We start from the raw sequence: 23750 nt of genomic DNA, 5'->3' as shown, positions 1-23750 counted from the left end.
CACTGCATATGTGGATGGCAAAAGGGCAGATTCAACAAGCCCTGCCATCGCCCCCCGTAAAGGCCAAACTGCAGTGGAAATGACATCCCCTGCTACATGGGACTCGGCCACTGCAGGAACTCCATACCTCCTTGCCAGCTTGATGGCAGTTCTTGGCACAGGAGTGCAGGAACGAAGTTGTGGGTGAGCTGAGCTGTAGCAGGTTCACGGGGCACACAGTGCAGATACATGGACTCAAACCCTCATGAAATGAGTGGCAACAGGCAATATCTGATGCTCCTTCCTGTGGCCCTGGTGGACACTGGCTACTACAGGCTGGGCCATAGGATTCAGTTCCTCAGCCTTGTGCATAGGTGCCGATTCCATGGATGCTCTGGGGCTGGAGCACCCATGGGGGAAAAAATGGTGAGGGCTTAGCATGCACTGGCAGCCCCCCCATTGACACCTCTCCCTCCCCCAGCGCCTCCCATCCACCTGCAGCTCCACAGATCAGCACCTCCCACCTGCCACAGATCAGCTGTTTTGTGGCATTGGGAGATACTGGCGGGGAGGGGAGAGGAGCCAGGGTGCAGTGCGCTTGGGGAGGGGGCAGAACTGGGCGGGAAGAGGCAGGGCAGGGGTGGGGCATTGGTGGAAGGAGTGGAGTGGGGGCAGGGCCTGGGCAGAGCCAGGGGCAGCATCCCCCAGCAGAATAGAAACTCGGCACCTATGTCCTTATGCCTTTTGAACAGTTTGACTCAGGCTCTGACCTCTCACGCAGGATTCAGTCTATTGTTTTTCAGTTATTTCATGAAAATAATAGATAATATCTCCATTCTGTTAGGAGAGCCAGAGGGTACCTTAGTTTTGTAGCAAAATATTTAATGATGCACAGCTTGGATAAAGGAAAATGCAGTTGTGGAAACTGTCCTAATAGCATGAAACTGCTTGTTCCTAAATAATCAAATGGCACTTTTCTTTTAACCCAAGTGCATATCTGTTCTACAGATGGGTACTTGGAGACTCATGACTTGTCCATGATCAATCAGTGTAAGAACAAAGAATGAAACCCTGGTATTCTGATTCCATGACCCCTATGTTGTCAGAATTTGCACTCAATAGGAATATTTGAAATCTGGAATAATAGGACTATTTTATGAGCCAAAAATCTTTGGGTGGGGTTCTCAGCTGCTCCAAAATGACACATGAATGAGTTCCCTGGAGCAATGCTAATTTACACTAGCTAAATAATTAGGGTGACAAGAATATAATGTAAATATTTGATTAAGCATTTTGGATATTAGCTACTGGAAGTTGCACTGTAGCTTCTCTCTCTCTAAATCTGTATATAAATATTAAATACAATTAAAGGTTTCAGTGTGTTTGCTTCTGTAATGCTCTTTACCTCCAAAAGCTACAGTCACCCGGATTGATTACAAAGCAACAAGTTAAGCATTTTCATTGTGACTCTTACCTAAAATTCATGCAGTTGTTAATATTTGCAATTATCATAGCCTTGAAATAGCCATGCTGCTTGTTTTTTTCTTTAAATTCTTCTAAGGCTTTCTTGTAGCTAAAGGGAGAGATTGAAAGAAGAAATCATGATCAGTAACTTTGCAACTGGATGTCACTCTTGCGCTTAGAAAGCTGTTTCCTGCAACAGCTTGTTATTGTACCTTTTCAAAAATGTTGACAGCTCCACCAACAGTACGATGGACAGTTGGTTGCCCAGTTCAGGTGTAATTTCTGCAGCTCGCTTTTGTCCTCCATGAATAGTCTAAGACATAAAATTGAACAATGGTCAACTTCAAACTTCTACAACAACCCTCTCCCACCAAAAAGAACCCACAGGAGAGTTGCTAAGGTGGCTGATGCGGATTTCTTATTAGTCATTGGTGTTAGAAGAGATTAGTGCTCAATGCGATAGGCACTGCACAAACACAAAGCAAGAGCCAGTGGCAGCTGCCTGCTTTAGCTGCCTATAACTAAAGATGGTGGAGAAGTGGGAGAGGTGCCGTGACTTGTCCAAAGTCACACAACAGAGCTTGGAACAGAATGCTGGTCTCTCCTGAGTCCCAGCACAGGGTCCTAGCTGCTGGACCACACTGCCAGTCCTAGGAATAAGCAATGGAACTGTACTTATTTTGGACAATAATGCAATATTTGCACCCTCTGATTTCAATCAAAAACAAAGATGAAGAGGAAGGAGACACTAAATAGCAATTCAGAGGAAGAAAAAGTGGGAACAGAGTGTCAAATGATATTTTTATATATATATATATATATATATAAAAATAATACACACACACACACACTTTTTGAAAAATATCTTCTAATCATCTCCGGGGGGGGGGGGGGGGGGGGGAGTCCTACCCAAGAAAAGATGAAGGACAAGAGTTGATTTGTCTAACACAACCTGAAACTCAGCCAAGTTCCTCAACAAATAACTTCTATTTTGCTCATTTGTGTACAAGAGGTCCTACTGGTTCAGTTTTGGTTACACACATGCATTCCCTTTTGTCATGTCAAACAACGGCAGGATTTTCCACCTCAACATGTTTGAGGTGTGGGGAAGAGGAGTTTCCCAGGACTGCAGAGCAGAGGGACCCACTAGTCCCTAATGGATAACCACCCATGCAATCAACCCACAGCCTCTTACTGAGGCAAGCCTAGTGGATAGGACATTGGTCTGGGCTGTGGGAGAGCTGGGTTCAATTCCCTGCTCTGGTATAGCCTCCCTGTGTGATCTTGGGCAACTCACTTAGTCTCCCTGTACCTCCAGTCCCCATCTGTCAAATGGGGATAACAGCACTTCCCTACCTCACAGGGGTATTGAGGATAAAAATCTATTGATAGTTAGGATGTGCAGAGATACTATAGTGATGTCATAAATACCTAGAGAGATTTTTCCATAGGATTACATGGTCTTCCCTTTATTTGGATATCTAGAGCTTCTTGACTGGATTGTACTTAGTTTCAAATCCTAATACCTTCATGACAGTTATTTAATTTTAACTATATCCTGGATCAAGTAAAACAATGCACTTCAGTGCATTTTTGTTACCTGGATGACATCTATGGCTAATTCACTATGAAAACGTCCATCCAGTTTTTCCGGTTCTTTCTCTTCTGTCCACCTCTTTACTTCCATTTCTAAACTCTTGGCCAGCCAGTTCTTGACAGAAGCCTTGACAGAATGAAGGAAAAGAAACAACATTTACCACAGCCCATGTACATGGTTTTTAGTGCTCACAGTTCGTGGGCTACATTTTACTGGTCAGTCACGTAATTTGTCTGGCCTAACGGAATTTTACATCAAATCCTGCTAGGAACTTGAAACTCTACTCTCTGCCAGTTACACGAGTCTCTCAGACGGTACCATGTAAAAACCCTATACCCGTAAGGCCCAATCCTGCCCTCTTTATTCAAGACTATATTGTACCCTCCTGTGCTTAGCTCAGGGGAGGGCATCCAAGAACTCTGGAACGTGAGGCTCATTGCAGTGTTTCCAATTAATGTTTCGTCAGGGAGAGGCTTGGAGGGTGTACAGGATATTGCCCCCAATTCCCGGGGGAATGGGAAATGGAAGCTCCAGTGCTGTGAGTCCTGCTCAGTCTCCCTCATGGCTTCTCTACCACCCAGAGTGCAGAAGTTAATGCTACAAAAAGCAGCACAGTCTTCTGGGCACATCTGCACCTGACTAGCTGCCAGTTTGGGAGGAGAAGCATGCTGCATATAGTGGCTGCTTCTCAGCGCTGACCCTTCCTGCTCCTGACATGGATAACTGCAGAGCCGCACAGTGCATACAGTAATTAACACCGAGAGGCTACTGCTGCATTCTGTTTGCTCAACAACTTGCCTGTCCCAGCTCACATCTGGAAGGGATTATAGACTGGAACTCCAGACTGAACTTCCTCTCTACTTACAAGTCTCCAGGAATTCTAGCCTGATGTTTTTGACTGATCAAAAGGTTCTAAGCACTGTGATTACTAGAATGGTCACCACTTGAGGTCTTTTGGGAGGGCGGGGGGGCAACCCAAGAATAACAGCCTCTATGCCATTTCTGCAAAGATTCTTCAGTACAGTTAAGGGCTAGGTTTTCAAAAAGCAGGTCTGCACAGTTGCACACCTTTGCATGCACCCAACCTGCTTTCACAAATGCTGTGGGTACGAGTCTCCTCTGACAACAGCACTAAGTCAGGAGTAATGCCACTAGAGCTACACTGGACATACCTGGCTAGGAGAGGAGAACTGAGCCCTCTCTCCATGCTTTACTTAAAATTGGGTCCAAAAAAATCTTTGACTGTTTATTCCCTCTTATGGTAAGGCTTCCAGAGCTAGGATAATTGTTTTACTGTGTAAATAGCCATGCAGCCCCCAAGGCTCGTAGGCTGTGCTGAGCATGAAGACAACAGCATTTTGTTATGTAGGTCTTTGTGCAAGAGAGAACATGATTCATTTCCCACCCGCTTAGCGAGGTTGAGCTAACATGTCTGATCTTGAAAGGTATGTAAAATGATACAGAGAGCAGAGCAATGCACAGTAACTGTGCCCTGGACAAAATAAAGCTTCACTAAGGTGTGTCACAGAAATAAAGGTAAGAAAGGAATGAACAGACTCTCACCGCTTCATTATACAGGTATGTAGCTTCAAGCTGTTTGATCATTTTGGGTGGCAAAAGGCTCCCCAGTTTGGCTTCATCCAACTCTTTCACTAAAATGGAATTTTTTCTTATGTCACTGGAATGAAAAAGCCAAACAAACAAACAACCACATTTTGTAGAGTCAGTGTAATTAAAGACAATTGGTTTACATAAATCTAACATTGCTAAAGAAATCAGTGAAAACCAGATGTAAAAATGTGTTGCCGTTAAACGCAGGCAAGCCTTGGAGGAAAGGAGGCAGCGCCCAGGCTTTGTAGCCCAAGTCTCCAGTTATAGTTCGTTCGTGCCACTAAACAATAACGGACACTGGCACAGCTTGCTGTGGGAATTCAAACAGTGCAGAAGTGTTCTAGCCTAAATGGAACCAGGAGTTGAGTTTTGTGCCAGCAGTTGAGGTCTGGTGGGAAAGGGAGAATTCAAAGCAGTGAAAATAAAAGCAACCCTTCCTCCTTCAATAGCTGAATTATCTGATGGGACACTGGGTTTTAGTGATTAAGTAATGTTGGACAAGCAGTTGTTTTTAAAATTTCAATCTCTAAAAGGCTGCTTTTGGTGTCTCATATCCTGCTATTATTCTTTCTGTGAAATGCCTACTGAAGGGAGGACTGATGGCTTGACATGGAGGCAGAAATAGGCTGCTACCCTGGTGTCAATGTGGAATGACTCCATCAGCCTCAAAGGAGACTTACACTGAGGGCAGGTTTTGCAAATTTGGCCTTACCCTTTTGAACTGCAGTGAGTAATGTTAGTGATTTACCCAATGTCCACATTTATAGATGAACCATCACTTCACAAATACCACATTGTACTACTCGCAACAATCCATGGGCTGCTTTTCTACAACTTCAGAAACTTGTTGCCAGATCTTTAGCAGCAGTAGTGCTGTGTCAGGCACAGCTGAGTGGGGAAGATGGCCAAGGTGCAGAATCTGCATTTTTTGTTGAAAAAAGTTCAGTCAAAAACGTTCACTCAGTTCTACGGTTTATCCTTCATAGGGCATTTGTATAAGAAAACAGCCAGTGTTCTAGATAACTACCCTAATCCAGTGGTTTGGAGCACTGAAACAACATTGTCTGATTCTCCCCGCCCCAAATTACTCCTGAAACCACCCAATCGGTTTTCAAAACAACGCCACGTATTTTGGCTTATGCCAGAACTTTTCTGAATGCAATATGCTGAGGGAGGCTTGCATGGTTTGTTTTTTTTCCTCCCGTGTGCTGCACCTTTAAACGTCTAGGGATCAGAGCTGTGCTGCTTCCCTGTTGCAAAGTTGCCCTAAAACTTGTGTAGCCAGCTGCAGGAGGGTTCACCCAGTGCAAGGGGAAACCGAGGCAACATGAATCACTGGTGTGGTTCCCCTGCTGCTGCATCTCCTGTTGCTGCTGCAGGAGGCTTGGCCAAGGATTCTCTCCACTCTGCTTTTTCCCTGAGAGGTGAAATGGCCCCTTGGGGCCATAGGCAACTAACTTAAACCTGTTTTGTGAGGGGAGCAACCAGTGTCCAGAATCTTGGGTGGGAGGGGAGGCACAATGATGACTTTAAGGCCAACTGTCTACATCTTCCCTTCTCCTCAGCTGCACGGAGCACTCCTTAGAATCAGCTCAGGCTCTGGGCCCAGAAGCCTGCCCTCTGCTAAAGGTGACCACTACGTTTCACTCAGGCTGTTAGGTGAGAGGCATGGTTTGAGGAAAATCTTTCACAGAGGAAATCTACAATCATCTGGTTTACATCTCCATATATTCAAATAAAGTCACTCAGAGTGATAGGACACGGTGAGGGTTTTGTGTATGTAAAACAGACTTGCTTTTAGAATTTCAACCCACTGGGGTAAATTCATCCCTGGTGTACATATCCTGTGGTGTTCTATGAAATGCCCAGGGACATCACATATCCTCATTTACCAGTGGCAGGTGAGCGCCTTGCACAGTGTACCCTCCCCCACTGCACGGTTGGCGTGTTTAACATGGGAAGTAGGTTAGGCTGGACGTGAAACACTGACCGTCTCTGCAGTCTTAGGGAAGGTGTCTGCAAAGTCTCTCATCCATATTTAGCAATACCAATTTAATCACACGTTGCATCTTATGAAAGTAGTTAAAACGTGGCTAGCCTATCAACGTTTCGAGCCCGAGTGCAGCAGCGCTTTTGGAAAAATTCTAAAATCAACCTCAATTCAATCATCTTACAGCAAAGCAGCACTTAGGAAGAAAAGACTTTCGGGTTTTAAAATAAAGTAACACAGCTTTTGTATTTACAGTTTGTGATAAGAAACAAGACTTCTTCACAAAACATATCTAACAGCAGAGCAACTGGTTTGTCTAGTGCTATAGAGGAGTTCAGTTTTACAAAGCATGGGGTGGTTTGGCCTGATAACAGTCCTTTGGCTAATGCTCTGCTGGACTTGGGTTCCAGTCCTTGCCCTCCTAACTCAGGGAGTGTCTACAAACTAGCTGGGTGATGCGATTGCCAGTGTGGCTAGACACACATGCACAAGCTGTTCAAGCTAGTATGCTAAAAATAGCACGGGGGCCAGGGTGGCACAAACGGTGGCATGGGCTAGCTGCCTGAGCTGTACCCCCGGGGCCGGGTGGGCTTGTACTCAGGTGGCTAATCTGAGCCACTGCCCACACTGCTGCGGCCACACTGCTACTTTTAGGTGCTCGTTCGAGCAGAGCTAGCCCATGTATGTCTACCCGAGCTGGGCATTACACCTCCCAGCTGCGGTGTAGACATACCCTCTGCAGTACACAGGGATTGTAGGTAATGCCTAAGCAACATGCTCCACCCTCCCAGATGACTTCACGTCGTGTTTCTCAGGAGCACAGGCCTGCAGTTGAATGAGGGACCACAAGGAAAAGAGGTCCTTCACTGCCCCAGGAGGAGGTGACTGGGCTGGAGAAGGAGAATCTGGAAGAGTTCAGTCGCATACCTGGAGGGGTGATCAGGACAGGGAGCCTTCCCAGGCCTTTGGATGCAGTGAGCTATTTGATTAAAGAGTGGCAGCAATGGACTTGACCCCCTTCCAGCCCCACTGGGCTGAAAGCTTGCTGTTGTGGCACTCTGAGGGGAAGTGAAAAATCCTCCCCACGGGATTAGAATAAACGGCAGGTGTTGATTTCAGGCCAGGTCCTCAGCTGGGGTAAATCAGCATAGCACCATTGAGTCCAAAAATCAGCCATGTACTTGACATCAGTGGAGCGAAGCCAACTTACACATAAATATGTGGGCATCTTTGGAGCCAATAGAGCTATGCTAATTTACATCAGTGGAGCGTCAGGCCCACGGACCACACAATACAAGACCTGGGAAATACCATCCTATGTATTTAAGCCACAGGGACAGGTGAGGGGACTCCCTGACTACTTGGACGCCCGCTGAATCGGCTGAAGAGCAATGGAGTGTAATTGGCATGACTCAGTGCACAGGAGCAGGGTGTTAAAGTGTAACTGTACATGGTGGCAAATGATCCACTACAGAGCATAGACAGAGAGGCATCTTCTGCGACCTGCAGGCTGTTAAGTTACAGTGTATAACCTGGCACGGCTGTCAAGACACCCAAGAGGTGTTTGAGTTTCAAAATTACTCTCTGAATTGGATACTGTAAAAATTGTACTTGATGCTGTACATTGCTAATAACTGCAGGCAAACTCCTGCCCTGGGCCATGCGGGTGTGACTGATGGGGGCACGTGAGGGTGCACACATCCATATGGCAGGACTTGCCACAAGGCACTAGGAGAGGGCCCACCTGCCAGTTCTCACCAGCCTGCAGAGCGGTATGGTCTGCTAGCATGGGGGGTGATGTAACCCCTAGGTGTCTTGTACACATGCTGCAACATGGAGCCTGCTCTAGAGGTGGGTGAACCCTGCTCCTTTCTGGGACCAGCAGTAAATTATGCTGTAGAGTGTCTCCCAGCTGCCGTTGCCCATCCTGCGCTGGCAGGATGGCTTATACACCTTCAGATGGATTCCTAAGATATACCCACTTCCCAGTGTGCCTGCTTACAGCAAGGGAAGGATTTTGCCATAAATATCCCCTATTCTATGGCTATGTCTACACCATGCAGCCTGTGTCAGCAAAGCCCTCTCATGTACACCCAGCCTACACGGATTAAAGGACTTTTTCGGTTGGTATAGGAATACCACCTCCCTGCACAATGTTCGCTGCCTCGACAGAAGCCATCTTCTGTCAACATAGCTCAATCTACATAGGGGTTTTGTCAGCATAGCTATGTTGGTGAGGAGTGTGGTTTTTTCACACCCCTGTCGGATTCAGCTGTGTTGACATAACTTTTAAGTTTAAACCAAGCCTAAGTGTTCTCTTATTAGGATGCACTTTGCTCAGACACCATCTCTAAACGTCTAGAGAGAGAAATCACCTTTACTGACTGGTTCTGGAATCTACTATCCAAAATCTGGTATTGGCAAAACCACCAAAGATAATGGACTAAGTGATGATAGGCCCCATCCATGTATGGTCTGGGAATACATGAATGCAGATCAGTCAACTCTAGTGAGAAACATACAGATATAATCACCACTTACTTTGGATAAAGGTTCTGCACCCAAGTGAGGAGGAGATATGTGTCCTTATCTCCCAGTTCAAAGTCAGCAATCTGCTGCAGCTGAGACGAGAAATAGCTGTGGTAACATTCTGCATATGTGCTGCACACGTTAAACTGTGCATGGTAATGTTGTTTAATGCATTCCACCACTGTCGTCATATCCTCTTTCATTGTCCTTCCCATGTGCAGGAGGCAATGAGCAGTTGTAGACAGGTTCTCAGCACAGCTAGTGCGCTGGATGTCTTTCATACGATCAGCTACAGACTGCTTCACTGTGTCCATCCAAACCTCCCTCCATTTTCTGGGTCTGTAACTCACAATCTTGTCAGGTAGCTTCTCTGACTTGTATTTCTCATCCTCCACCTCCTGTTCTTCTATTGTGTACACGGCATGCCGTAGTAACTTTGGATTAGCTGGTGCTAGGATTATCGAATTCTTTATGATGCTGAAGACTTTACACCTCAGTAGTTCATAAAGTGATTCCACTTCGCTTTGCTCCCTTGACAATTCCTCTTCACTCTTGCCATTTAAGTTGCTGTAGAGGGCCCACTCCAGAGCAATCAGCTGTTTAGTGGCATCGAAGAAATGGTCACTTTCAAGGTGCTCTCTGATTTGTTCAGCTGTCAAAAGAAGAGCAATTTTTGTACCCAAATGCTTTATGACAGAGGCTCCCATCTTCTTTACAAAAATGGCCCCACAATACTACAGTGCATTCAGTTATACAGCCCTTTTAATGCAGATTCTTAGACTTCACTGCAAAGCGTCATTCAGGTGACTTTTAGAGATCTCTGAATATTCCTGCCATCTCTCTCGCTAGACATGACTGTGACTCAGGCTGTGCCAACGTATTACAAATCCAGGGGTTGGATGTGCTGCCAACTGTTTTATGCTAAAATACTAGAGGTTCTACTAAGGGCTTATAGATAGAGAGATATAGATCTCCCAGTTGAGTTTTGAAGTTTTTTTTTTAACCCTCTGCCATCCATCTAGCAGTAGAAAAGATCCAGGCTACTAAACTGAGCAGTACCTGCATCTTAAAAGCAGGAACACTGACGATTACGGGAAAGCGTATGCAGACACACCAAAAGCTCAGCCAGTTGTGCTCTTTATTGTAAAGTGTGTGTGTGTAAGGGATGGGGAGGAGTGGAAATGAGACAATACATCCTCAGGTCTCACCCGTGTCCGCTTGCTCCTCAAAGATCACTTTGGAGGGAACAAATGTCAAAACCTTAGTCACCAGAAAGACTACAAATCATTCAAAGGCCATTAATAGTACCCCTGACCAACAGTGAAGGCAATCTGCTCATTCCAGTCATGTCACACCCAGTGATGTCACTGGGAATTCGACACATGGATCACGGGCATACTAAGACATTTGAAGAACGAGCATAAGCAAACAGAATACAACAGTAACTAAAAAACCTGGCACATGAAGTCCCAATATTAGAGAAAAATTCAAACTGTTGTTGCTCCTGAACTTAGATTTCCACTAGGATTGTGGATCAGAATGATAGAAACAGTTGGCAAGTACACAGAATCTAGTGTCCAGCTGTTAGTACTCGCTGTTGTACCAAGAGCTGGACACTAGAACAAAAAACCGCAGGGAAAACTGATTTTTCATCCCATGCCATGCCTGAGGCTTGTCTGCAAGAACACGGAGCGTGCAGCAAGCTGAGGTATAAATCTCTCCTGCTGCTGCGCACTAAGTGTCCATGTGGACCCTGCTGCTGCACACTAAAAATTCCAGGATGTGCTTGAATTGACACTCGTTTCAAAGCGGGGTAAGTCAAAATGCATGTGCATTAAGGAATTTACAGTGCACACTAGCAAGGTCCACATAGACAGACACTTCATACATGGCAGGCTAGTGTGGGGTAGATTTACACCCCAGCTCACCACAAACTAAGTGTTCATATAGACAAACCCTGAGAATATAAATACTTGGTGCTAGTAGATAAGCATCAAAGTGTCCAATCCTCCTTCAGGCACTATACTCTGGACCAGAGAAGCCGCTATGTTAGAATACCCCTCCCAGTAAAGGTCAATCATCATTGTCCAGTGCTACAACATCCATTACAGAAGCCTGGCTTTGGGGATGGTGTGGCTTCCAGTAACAGCTGACAACAGGTGGTTTCCAGCTAGCCTCGAGGCTGTATGGATGCTAGAATGGCCAGCCTACCTGCTTGGCCTCCAGACGTATATCCTGTGGTCAGACGCACACACATTTTGCCAAGCCTGTTTGTTATCTGTACCAGGGTTGGACATTTACATTGGACATAGACTACACAATACTAATTGCTTAAAAGGAGGAAGGGATAGTCTAGTGGATTTGGGAGACCTTGGTCCAATTCCTGCCTCAACCACAGACTTCACAGGAAATCTACTGGAAGTCACTTAATCTGACCTATGCCTCCATTCCTCACCTGTAAAAAGGGGATAATACTTCCCCACCCCTGAGGGGCACTGTGCGGATAAAATACACTAATGATTGTGGGGTGGCCATATATATAGATAGAACTGGCATACTGTACCTGTCAATGCTCCATCGTTTTCTATTAGATTCTCTATCTTCTGACCACCCCAAAAATTGGAAAAGGCATCTTTTAGTTTTCCCTTTATTCCCTTCTTTTTCTTTTTGGGACTATCTCTGCACTCAGATGAATGAGGACAGCTCTCATTGGCTTCAGTGGAAGGTTCATGTGAGTCTCCGAGAACAGAATCTTGTCCTTGGCTTTCAGTTTTCATCTGATCTTTTGGCTGGGTCTCTTCCACAGCTGATTCAATAGACACAATATCTGGTTCGGATTCTGATGATGTGGAAGGTTTTCCAGGCAGCTTTACTCCAGTGACGCAGTCCTTAGAAATCTTATCCATCCCAACAGGACTGCTGTTGAAAAAGTGCATCATTTTTATCATCTTTTTTTAAGCCTGTAAATTAGAGTAAGGAGTTGTCAGGCCCAAATGCTTGCATAAAAAACAAAACAAAACAAAAAAAACCACGTCAGTGACACAAAGTTAAGGCCTTTTCCCCAAAATGAAAATTGCTACTGTAATCTGCTGTTAAACATGTGTGGGCTGCCCTGAGAGAGTTAGAGCACGTGGCCCAAGAGTGCGCCAGTCGGGGGAGCATTGAAGCAGGCAATCTGCAGAACATTAGATAGGGCCCAAGACAACACCTTTGTTGACATTAATAACGCTGAAGTGGGTGAATTTACTCCTGTGGAACCTGAAAGCAATGATTCAGAGCTCTCTTTATTGGAAATCTTCAGGAGTCTGTATAAATACATAAGTACATGTCTTTCCACCAGAGTGTGGTGGAAACAAGGAACTCAGCGAGGTTAGTACACACAGTCTGTAATATAGGGACACCTGGGGCCCAGTCCTGCACCTAATCTGGGCCTGCTTCTAATCTCTATGAAGAAAGAAATGCATGCACATCTGTCCTTGATGGTACACACCAGTTGCCACTGGCAGCTTGCACATGCAGTTACCTGATTTGTAAGCACAATCATAAAAATCAGACAAGCTAGGTGTGCAAATGCATTTGTTGGGGAAAGTCGGGGATAGGTTCAACTTTGCTCCCAGTTAAGTCAATAGTAAAACTCTCTGACTTCAGCCAATGTTGAGAGCTTTTTGAAAATCCCATTTATAATGTATAGGAGACTCAGGCACGTACTAGGAAAAAAATCTTATCAAGTAATATTAATGTCTGCAGGGCATGAATTCTCCTGCATTAGGATAATATTTATTACTAGTCTCCCTTAAACACCAAAGACCCCGGTCAGAGTCAGGGTCCCTTTGTACTCTATGCTGTCCAAACAGAGCAGGATCCATCCCTGCAATGACTGATGCACTATAGACTATTTTGGTCCCTTTTCAGTGTATTCTGGAATGTAAAAGACCTCCATTCCAGCAAGCCTCTTGGTGCAGCGACAGTCTCTAAAAAGATATAGCTTGGCTGTTGTCAAATTCCCACACAAATAAACCAAATCTCTAGCTCCCACGCCCTCAGAAGAGATGGGCCTTAAATAGCACAAATGCTGACCTCCAGGCACTAGCTTGAAATAGCATGGGAAGCAAATTCAACTCGGATTTTCTACAGTGAGAGCATCCTCCTATGGCAAGGAAAAGGGGGAGTTTCTTGAGATAGGCAGGCCCCTAACCATATAGGAATTTCCAGTGGTACTGGAATCAGCACTGCAATGTCTGGTACTGTAAAATATCCAGTATTTGAAAAATCCACTCCCTACCAGTGAGTAGGAAGCATTCTCTGGTGAATGAGGGACCAAAGCCATCAGCTTTTTGTACAGCACCTAGCACAATAAGGTCCTTGACCCTGACTGGGGCTCCTAGATACTACTGCAATACAAATAATTAGTTAAAAAAACCAGCAACCCAAACCAATGCTAAGTTTCTAGCCCTTGCCACCAACACCACTCTTTGGCTCTCACGCAGGTCCTGGCTAATGCATTGCTATAGGCAGACTGGCCACTTTTCATCTGTAATGCTGTGAAACTGTAGCATCAGAACAATGGGCAGCTGCATGGTTAGAAGTGGGGGAAGAATTTGCCTATGACCACACCCTTAACAAATGAACGTATAATATCAAGCCCTCCCAATGCTCTTCTTCAGTTTATGCTGTAAGATTTAGGGCCACGTACTTGGATATATGCGTAATCACCCCCCTACATGCAGCTTCTATTGATACAAGCACTGACGTGTAGGGACGTCAATTGGAAGAATATGGCTTTGTTTTGATTCTGATAACTGACATTGTCATCATCCAAAAATAACTACTCTAGAACGTCAAATTGATTGCTGTGACCGTATGACACAAGCTTATGACTCACAGGCACTTGGGAAAGGGCAGCTTTACAGCATTCGGTTTTACAGAGGTGTATTCCTTCTCTGCTTTGACCTCTGGGGCGAGATTCAGGATTTGGAAGAAATAATGCAGGTTGCTTTTAGAGAATGCGAGAAACATGATAATTTTATTAATGCAAAAACCCGTTGGCTATATTCAGTGCCACTGCCAGTCTACACATGCAGAAATCAACCCAAGATAATTGGCTTATGAAAATTACCAGGCACACCTTGTTTAACAGGTTCATTCATTTGCAAGTGACCACAAAGGTTTGCTAAAAGTTAAAGCCGGGTGGGTAGCATTCCAAATGAATAGGAATAAGTGAATGACTCTAGGAAATCCTAGGGGCAGATGTGCCGATTCTTCTGCCAGCAGGAATGTCATCACAATGGCCAGAAACAGAGGGCTGGAACAGGAGTTCTTTCAAATCAGTCTTCATGACAGTTGTGGCATCACTCACACAGGAAGAGAAAATGGGAAGTCTGATGCTCAGGCTCTTAAGGATGTTGTCATTATCGCTAACATAATACTAATTATGACTTTAAACAATGGATACAATTTCCTTTTCTGGAATCAAAAGAAACGTGGGGATTTTTTTTAATTTTTATTTTTTGGTAAATAACCATTGCAATTCACTATAGCTAGACTCAATAAGGTACATCAACTCCAATTTTATGGTTCTTATGGTGTAAGACATCTTCCCCTTTCATTTGTCATTTATTTCAAAGGATGCCATTGTAATAGAGAATCTAGACAGATGCCCCGTGGTTATATTATCAGAAGGCTATTATCCTATTCTCTGTTTTCCAGAACAAAGACTTCTTTGTATCTAGATCTGCTGGGCCAAATTAATACCTCCTATGAGATCAGGAACAAATATGGTGTACACACACACACACACACGTATTTTTCTGTTTGTTCAACTGCAGAATTAGTTAGGAGTAACTTCACTCCCATCTGGCATTCCAAGCAAGCTGTCCTCTTGTTCTAAATGGATAAAGACATTTCTCCATTTGCTGCCCTCAAAGGTGACATGCAAATTAAAAAATGGGGCTTATGCTTTTATTGTTTTGATGAAGACTTGAAAGGTAGGTTTTGAAGAGAATTTTACTTGTTTTGACAACAATAAACCTTGCTTTTGTCTCAGAGGGCTGGAGAACTAGCAAAATGACACTACAAGGCTAGAGAGGGAAATGTGAGAACAGTTTGTAGTCAGAATGACTTTGTTTGTATAACATATTTAACTTCAATGACAAATCAGCATTTTGGATAAAGGATGGGCTTGTGAAAACATTTAGCAGTTCTCCAGTCCTTCAATTAAAGGGCTTGGTCTAACATGCAGAATGTTCTGACAATAAACAAGTCCTCCAGAGAGAACCAGACTTGATGTTCCTGATATTTCTAAGGTTAAAAAAAAGCAAAATTTAAAAACCTGATCAACAAATAATAAACAAACATAAAAGGGCACAAGCCCAAGTTAAAAACCAAAACAATGGAAAGTCCTATGGCTCCAGCCTTCTATCCCAGAGGGCTGCATTTCAGCAGTGGGTGATACAAAATAAACCATATAAATACAGGGATTTTAAAGATTGTAAAAAGCTAAATGATTATTACAAAAGTAATTAAATATCAAGAACTAGGTTTACCCTAAACCTGTAAATACTGCTTAGTGCTAGGGGGCACAGTCAATTATGTTTGACTCTTTCACTAGTCCCAGTCATTATCAAAATGCGTAGCTCTTAGTGATTTTGCATTCATTTATGCTGCCGGAATCCCCAAGGCATCTCAGCCACCTGTGCGAACTTGGAATGCAGGCCACTCCACTCTCCCCTACTCCAGGCTAAACAGACAAGCCAAGAGCCTCTGAACACGGTCACCTGCTTCTCCGCTGTAGTTTGGTTTTCCCTGCTCAGTAAATACAGCACCACAGTTACACTTCACCTGACTGCACTTTCCCAAAGGGAAGCTGTGTAAATTAATGGCTATATCACTAGACTAGGCATTAGGAGACTTGGGTTCTGTTCCTGGCTCTGCCACTGGTTTGGGGGTAACTTGGGGCAAGTCAGTTCTCCTCTCTGTGTCTCAGTTTCCCTCTTTAGCAAAGCAGTTAGAGGTCCACTGCTGAAAAGCATTGTGTAACAGCGAGGTGGCATTTGGTGGTATTAAAGCTCCTCCTGGCTAAAGCCAGCGACCTACAGAAGTTCTGAAATACTGAATCATTTCCCTGAAATGGAGCAAACTCCTCTCCCACCCCAGGAATCAGCAATTGATGCCACTTCCCTTAGAAGCATGCAATCTAGATAGACTCCACTTCATTAGTAACAGAGATCTCCAAGTGGCACCATTTCAAAAGGTGCCCCAGTGATGCGTGGAAACATCCATGGGCATAATTATTTCTGACTTAGTCCATCATAGCCAGAATCACAGTCGGGAGCATAAATGGAACCCTCTGCCGTTCCATATTAAGTAACAATAAGGTTAGGATCAATATTGCTATTGACTGGTGTCAGTGGCTGAGGAACACAGTCAAAGGATCATCACACAAAGTGTTTGGATTCTCTGGATTGTGCAAATAGCTTTGTGTTCCTCAGACTTCTCAGCTCCTGAAAAGTAGCAACACTGAGGTTTTGGGGAGTGGAAGAGGTGTGGTGTGTTGTGAGTGGACGGCAGGGGAAATGCTTGAAATAGATCTCGGAGGACAAACTCTGAAGATCTGGACACCACATGGAAAGAGCTCTTACCACTTTTATCTTGCCAAAAAACAACCCAAACAAACACAGAACCTTCAGAAAACTAGTAATCTGACTCCTGCCATATGGATATTATAGCACATTTATTTAGGATGAGCCCTGGCAAACCAGAGAAAGGACTTAGTAAGCAGGAAAATAAGCCTGCTAGATTTGTTTTCTTATAAGATTCTTTGTTGGCTCTCTCACCTTCTTATTTCCCCCCTCCCACATTGGTGCCTGCAAGTATTGTCACAAATTTGTCTTATTTTCATGTTTACTTCCAGCCTATTGATGATACAGGCTTGATGAGATTTATGGCATCTCTGTTGTTTAAAGAAATCCATTTACCTCTATTCTACAGGAGTTCAGAAACCCAAGATAAGTTACAACAGTAAACTCTGCTGACTATCTACATTTTCCTTTACAGTCCTGACTTTAAGGAATTCATGTCAAGGGCTGGTGCAAAAACTGAATATTGACCAATGTAACTAAATCAGTAGGAAAAAACAAGGGGAAATAGGTTACCTTGCATAATGACTTAGCCACTCCCAGTCTCTATTCAAGCCTAAGTTAATTGTATCCAATTTGCAAATGAATTCCAATTCAACAGTCTCTCGCTGGAGTCTGGTTTTGAAGTTTTTTTGTTGTAATATCGCAACTTTCATGTCTGTAATCGCGTGACGCGATTACAGACATGAAAGTTGCGATATTACAACAAAAAAACTTCAAAACCAGACTCCAGCGAGAGACTGTTGAATTGGAATTCATTTGCAAATTGGATACAATTAACTTAGGCTTGAAAGTTGCGATATTACAACAAAAAAACTTCAAAACCAGACTCCAGCGAGAGACTGTTGAATTGGAATTCATTTGCAAATTGGATACAATTAACTTAGGCTTGAATAGAGACTGGGAGTGGCTAAGTCATTATGCAAGGTAACCTATTTCCCCTTGTTTTTTCCTACCCCCTCCCCCCCCAGACGTTCTTGTTAAACCCTGGATTTGTGCAGGAAATGGCCTACCTTGATTATCATACACATTGTAAGGAGAGTGATCACTTTAGATAAGCTATTACCAGCAGGAGAGTGGGGTGGGGGGAGAGAAAACCTTTTGTAGTGGTAAACACCCATTTTTTCATGCTTTGTGTGTATAAAAAGATCTTCTACACTTTCCACAGTATGCATCCGATGAAGTGAGCTGTAGCTCACGAAAGCTTATGCTCAAATAAATTGGTTAGTCTCTAAGGTGCCACAAGTACTCCTTTTCTTTTTGTGAATACCGACTAACACGGCTGTTACTCTGAAACCAGTCTCATGTAAACGAGCCTTCATCTAAACTGCTTTTTCTATTGATTTTAGTTAAATTGGTGCCAAACCTGAGTGTTGACCAGCTCTACAGCTTCAGACCTGATTTCACGGCTTCATTAGAAGCCACCACCAATGATTCATAGAGTCTAAGGCCAGAAGGGACCATTGTGACCATCTAGTCCAGTGACTCTCAACCTTTCCAGGAGTCTGATTTGTCTTGCGTACTCCCAAGTTTGACTTCATTTAAAAACTACTTGCTTACAAAATCAGACATAAAAATACAAAAGTGTCAGAGTACACTAATACTGAAAAACAGCTTACTTTCTCATTAAATCAAATATTAAATATCATACTTACATTTCAGTGTATAGGATATAGAGCAGTATAAACAAGTCATTGTCTGTATGAAATTTTAGTTTTTACGGACTTTGCTCATACTTTTTATGTAGCCTGTTGTAAAACTAGGCAAATATCTAGATGAGTGATGTACCCTCTGGAAGACCTCTGCGTATCCCCAGGGGTATGCGTACTTCTGGTTGAGAACCACTGATCTAGTCTGACCTCCTGCATAGCATAGGCCATAGAACTTCCTTGAATTAATTCTTGCTTGAACTAAAGCATCTTTTAGAAAAATACCCACCAATCTTCATTAAGAAATTTTCAGTGATGGAGAATCCACCACAATCCTGGGTAAGTTGTTCCAATGGTTAATTACCCTCACTGTGAAAACTTAGCTCCTTATTTCCAGTCTGAAATTGTCTAGCTACATCTTCCAGCCATTGGATCTTGTTAGGCTTTTGTTTGAAGACCTCTCTCTTGTGAGCTGGCCTGGGCATTAATTTCCCAGTGTCTCTAACCTCTACCATATTTAGCAAATCCATATTGCTACACTCTGGGCTTTAAAGGAGACATCATCAGCCTTAGTATCCTTCTGTCTGAAATGTGCCTCAGATAAGGTAGGTAAGGTAATATCTTTCATTGGACCAACAAGATTTATTACCTCACTTACGTTGTCTCTCATATCCTGGGACCAACAACACTGCAGACACCTCTGACATGTTTTACATACAAGTGCCACATGACACTTTCAGAAGAATTCAGCATGGTGGGTGCTGAGCTCTTTTGAAAAGCTGTCTACCAACTTTCTGTTCCATTGCAACGAAGGTTGGATTAAAAAAAAAAAAAGACTCAACATTGGCCTGACTCTGCTTCCACTGAACTCAAAATCAGTTTTACCATGAATTCTAGTGGGAGCAGAGTCAAAGTAATGCTGAGCATTTTTGAAAATCCCATCCAATTTGTCCGCTTCCTTTGTGCATATAACAGCACTTTGTGTATAGTCAGTTTCACTTTCCCCCCTATAATATAACCACTTAGCTCATTGCCTACACTGCAGCTGGGAGTGAGCCTCCCAGCCCCAGTAGACAGATGGGCACTAGTGTGGTTTGAGCTAGTGTAACACCAGCAGATCCCAGTTGGCGGCAGGCAGTATTGAACCGGAGACATCTGGAACTTAGTGTATGAGCTAAAAGCCAGCTGGCTCTGAACTAAGGCTGTAGAGCAGACTCATTTAACTCTCTCTCTCAGTGGTCTCAGTGCCACTAGATGGGACAGAACACCACACCCAGAAGGTGTGTGGGTTACACTAGCACACTCAAAACAGCAGTGTACATGTTGTGGTTCTGGCACAGACTCACACTAGCCACCCACACTCAGAGCCAGGGGCTCGGGTGGGCTTGAGAGCCCGTGCTGCTGCCTAAACTGCAATAGCCATACAACTACTTTTAGCGTGCTAGCTTAAGTCCTGCTAGCGTGCATCTGTCTACCTGTGCTGGGAGGCTCGCTGACTGCTGCAGTGCAGACAGATCCCAATCTCACAAACACTTACACATGTAAGTTTTAGCATGCAAGTATTCCTGTCAACTTCCAATGGGGCTCCATAGAGGGACAGGGGTCTGTTTACCTCTGTGCAACCCCTGGGAGAGTGTGTGTTACAGGTCCCCAAATCTGCTGATCCACAGAGGATGTGAGTACAACTGGGTGACATTCTTTTCCAGGAATTAATATATTTACTGACAAAATGCAGTTTTGAGGCAACCCAAACTATTTGCAAATTCAGATCAAACTCAGCAAATAGTTTCAACAAAATTAAAAACTCAGTTGGGGGGGAGAAGAAAAAGTTGAAATGGTTCATTTCAACACTTTCTCACTGAAGTGGCATTTGGGAATGACCATCTGCTCAGAAACAGAAAAACTGAAACATCTAGTTTTGATATGAAATGAACCTAATTTTTTTCCCCCCAGCATTTTTTGGTTCCACAACCGAGCCAAAAATCACTTATCTGCTCAGTTCCAGTTAGGCACCTTGAGCTCTGGAAGTCCCCAGATCATTTCCTGATGTCAACCAAAATGGCAGGTGTCACATACCCACATCTCACTGCAGAATTGGAGCTTGTTGGTAAAGTTCTTAAAGTGTTTAAGTCCTATTTTCAAAAGCAAAATAGGCACTTAGGAGAGCAAGTCCCAATGATTTGGGCTCCTAAATCACCTCTGAAAATAGAACTTAAGTGCTTTTGAAATTTTTTCCCTATGTGACTAAGGCATCTAAGTCACTTTCTCTTGTTAATGAGGAGTTTTCAAAAAGCATTGGGGAGAAAAATTAAAAAAAAAAAATCATAAAATGTACCAGGGGACTCAGGAAAGTGTAGTAGCTGAAATTTCTTCTACCTCCCTTTCTGCCCGGATCAGCGGGCAGCGATCGATCCAGCGGGGATCGATTTCTGTCTGGCTCGGCAGGTGGGGATCGATTTATTGTGTCTAGTCTATTATTGTGCTCTCAGACCTGAACACAAATCCATGGACATTAATGGGAGAGGCACATGTATATCGGTGAGCACAATCTGGACCCAGGATATTAGCCAACTGGCTAGCTGTTTAAAAACTGGTTTCTGTAATGGATTTACTTTGGGCTCCTGCCAAAACTCAGTACTATATATAAATAATACCAGTGTGTGTGCAGAAGGTAAATTATTATTCATTTTATTTTTCTACACAGCTTCCTTAGTGTATCTGCATGACATTCCTTCAGTATGTAGTTAGAAACATTGTCTAAACTTATTCCGAGCTGTAGCTCACAAAGCTTATGCTCAGATAAATTTGTTAGTCTCTAAGGTGCCACAAGTCCTCCTGTTCTTTTTATTAAAAGAAATAAACAAAGAGAATGGGAGAAGGATACAGGCAACTTCTAATGTAGACATGGAGTTCTAACAATACTTTGTTCTTACACAGCATCTTCCTTGCCTGGATCGCTCACCCTGTTGCAAAAAAATTTAGCTCTTGGAAGCAGCTATTATCCCTGTTTTACCGACAAGGAAAGTGAAGCACAGAAATTAAGGGTATGTCTTTACTACCCGCCAGATCACGTAGCTGAAGCTGCGTAACTTAGATCGATCCCCCCAGTGTAGACCAGGGCTAAGGGACAGATTTTCAAAAGAGCTCTACTCCCAGTTGGTCAGTTAGCCCTGGTCTACACTTGGGGGGGGGGGGGGGAAATCGATCTAGACTAGACGCGATAAATCTATCCACGCTGGATCAATCGCTGCCCGCCGATCCAGTGGGTAGTGAAGACATACCCTTACATAAAGAGACCAGACTTTCAAAAGAGCTGAGCTCTTAATTGAGAATCCCAGAGGAGCTGCTGGGTGATGAGTATTTCCTAACATCGGACCATAAAATGTGTGCCCCATTTCTCCATGGGCACGATGAAACAGAACCAGATGTGACTTTCAGTCATATGCTTTAATCAAAGGATCATTAAACAGCATCAAGGAGACACCCTCTCTACAAACATTAAGAAGATAGTTAACTCTGGAGTTGAAAACATCATCCACTTAACTGCTCCGATAGCCATTGCAGGGGATGAAGGGATCACTTCCTAGGTATATGGTGGGATTCCACAAGATAGGAGATGTTCTGGGGTGAGATGGGCTCTCCAAGTAGAGCAATTCCAGGATGGGAGTTACCTTTGCACCTTCAAAAGGGGGCTAAAACATCAGGGGGTAGGTTCAAGGTGTTGGCGTATGTCCAGAAGTATACAGCAATACCGTAACTGGCCCTTGTGGATAAAAACTGGCAGAATCCAGGCACTGGATGTCTTTCCAGTGTTATTGGGCTGCGATGTGGCAGGGCAGGACCAGTCCGGATTTTTGCAGTGAAGTAGAAGGAACTGTTTTCTCCCTAGCATGATTTGAGAGTTGGGACCAAAACTGCTAAAATCCAGCAGGAGCCCCATGTTGGATCCCTGGGGATTAGGGTGCAGGAGGGGTGCAGGGTGCAGGCTCTGGGAGGGAGTTTGGGTGCAGGCTCTGTGCTGGGGTAGGGGTGTAGGAGGGGGTGAGGGGTGCAGACTCTGGGAGAGAGTTTGGGGGCAGGAGGAGGTGCAGGGGTGAGGGCTGTGGGGCTGGGGATGAGGGGTTTGGGAGGGGCTCAGGGCTGCGACAGAGGATTAGGGTGTGGGGGGATGAGGGCTCTGGCTGGAGATGAGGGGCTTGGGGCGTTGGAGAGGCTCAGGGCTAGGGCAGAAGGGCAGCTGAAGGGCAGCCTGCCCTGCCATAAGGCGGCACTAGGACCCTACGGTAGCAGTTGATGCGGGGAGCCGGCAGAGCAGAGTCAGCGTGAGCTGCAGGCTCCGGGGCCAGGGGAGGTGAGCGGGGGCAGCAAGTGGGGGCCAGGGGACATCCGGGGGAGCGGCGGCAGGCGGGGAGACCCGGCCCCAAACATTGGTGGATCCGGGCTCCCGGGCCCTGAATATTGCCCGGGCACCCTGGAGAAGACCCCGACCCCACTAGTGGGGGGCTAGATCAGCTGGAAGGCACAAGGCGCGCTGGGGTGACTTACTCTGTCCTGCAGTCCCAGGCTGGCTCGCGGGGCTCTGGCGCTCGCTCCTGCCGCGGGTGACTCTGCTCCACCGCTGCTGGAGGAGCTCGGTGCTGCGGCTATATAGCGAGCAGCGCATGGGGGGCGGGGGCGGACCGGGCCACTGGCTGGGGAACTCCGCCCGCGGTTGGGCCAGAGAAGAAGGGTGCGGGAAGGGGGAGCCCGGAATTTCCGCGCGCCGGGGAGCGGGGGCTCGCGGGGCAGGGGCCAGGAGGTGGGGCTGCGGCACAGCAGCTGCCCCCATGACAGGAGCAGGGCTGGGCTCCGGCGGCTGCCCGAAACTCTCATCCTCACTTGGGGGCACCCGAGCGTACCACACAGGGGGGGACCTGGCAAAACTGATTGGTCAATAATCCCCGTGAGGTCATAGCCGCGGATTGTCCAAAGCGGAATTCTCATTGATCCGCTGGGCAGTTGATTGTGATATCATAGCCACAAGGCTGTCATCGCTCGGTGTAAATTCCCACTCAAGACACAGCCAGAGCGCCTTCCTCCCTGCCTTGCTAGGGTCCTTTATCGGCGATTTCCCTGTGGAACGATGTCCGTCTCCTTCCAGCAGCGGCCTCCCTTTCTCCATGGCTCCCTCCCCAAATAGTTACATAGTAATTTAAAACAAAAACAAACGAACCCTCTCTCCCGCAAGAGGAAATACATGGGCCACGTGCACGGGCTGGTTTCATGCCCTTCTGTGCTTTCTCTTGGGACATGCTGAT

General features: G+C 45.0%; 1 protein-coding gene across 3 annotated transcripts in view; it reads right to left on the bottom strand.

The window, feature by feature from the left end:
- Positions 1-23126, bottom strand: part of TNFAIP2 (TNF alpha induced protein 2) — a 29931-nt gene extending 6805 nt beyond the window's left edge. Inside the window, exons 1-7 of one of the 3 annotated variants that reach the window (XM_074956291.1) lie at positions 22999-23126; positions 11734-12130; positions 9183-9822; positions 4604-4718; positions 3044-3166; positions 1656-1756; positions 1454-1552 (exon numbers count right to left, since the gene is read on the bottom strand). In XM_074956291.1, coding sequence (XP_074812392.1) covers positions 1454-1552; positions 1656-1756; positions 3044-3166; positions 4604-4718; positions 9183-9822; positions 11734-12118 — 1463 coding nt within the window. In that variant the 5' untranslated portion in view covers positions 12119-12130; positions 22999-23126. Of the gene's footprint in view, positions 1-1453; positions 1553-1655; positions 1757-3043; positions 3167-4603; positions 4719-9182; positions 9823-11733; positions 12142-22998 lie in introns of those variants that run through there. The other 2 variants (XM_074956293.1, XM_074956292.1) reach the window with 2 other exon arrangements.
- Between the last annotated feature and the right edge of the window lie 624 nt (positions 23127-23750).

Source organism: Natator depressus, chromosome 6, assembly GCF_965152275.1.
Source record: "Natator depressus isolate rNatDep1 chromosome 6, rNatDep2.hap1, whole genome shotgun sequence".
Classification (NCBI taxonomy): Eukaryota; Metazoa; Chordata; order Testudines; family Cheloniidae; genus Natator; species Natator depressus.
The sequence above is the reverse complement of the archived record's forward strand: the minus strand, read 5'-3'. Positions and strand labels throughout refer to the sequence as shown.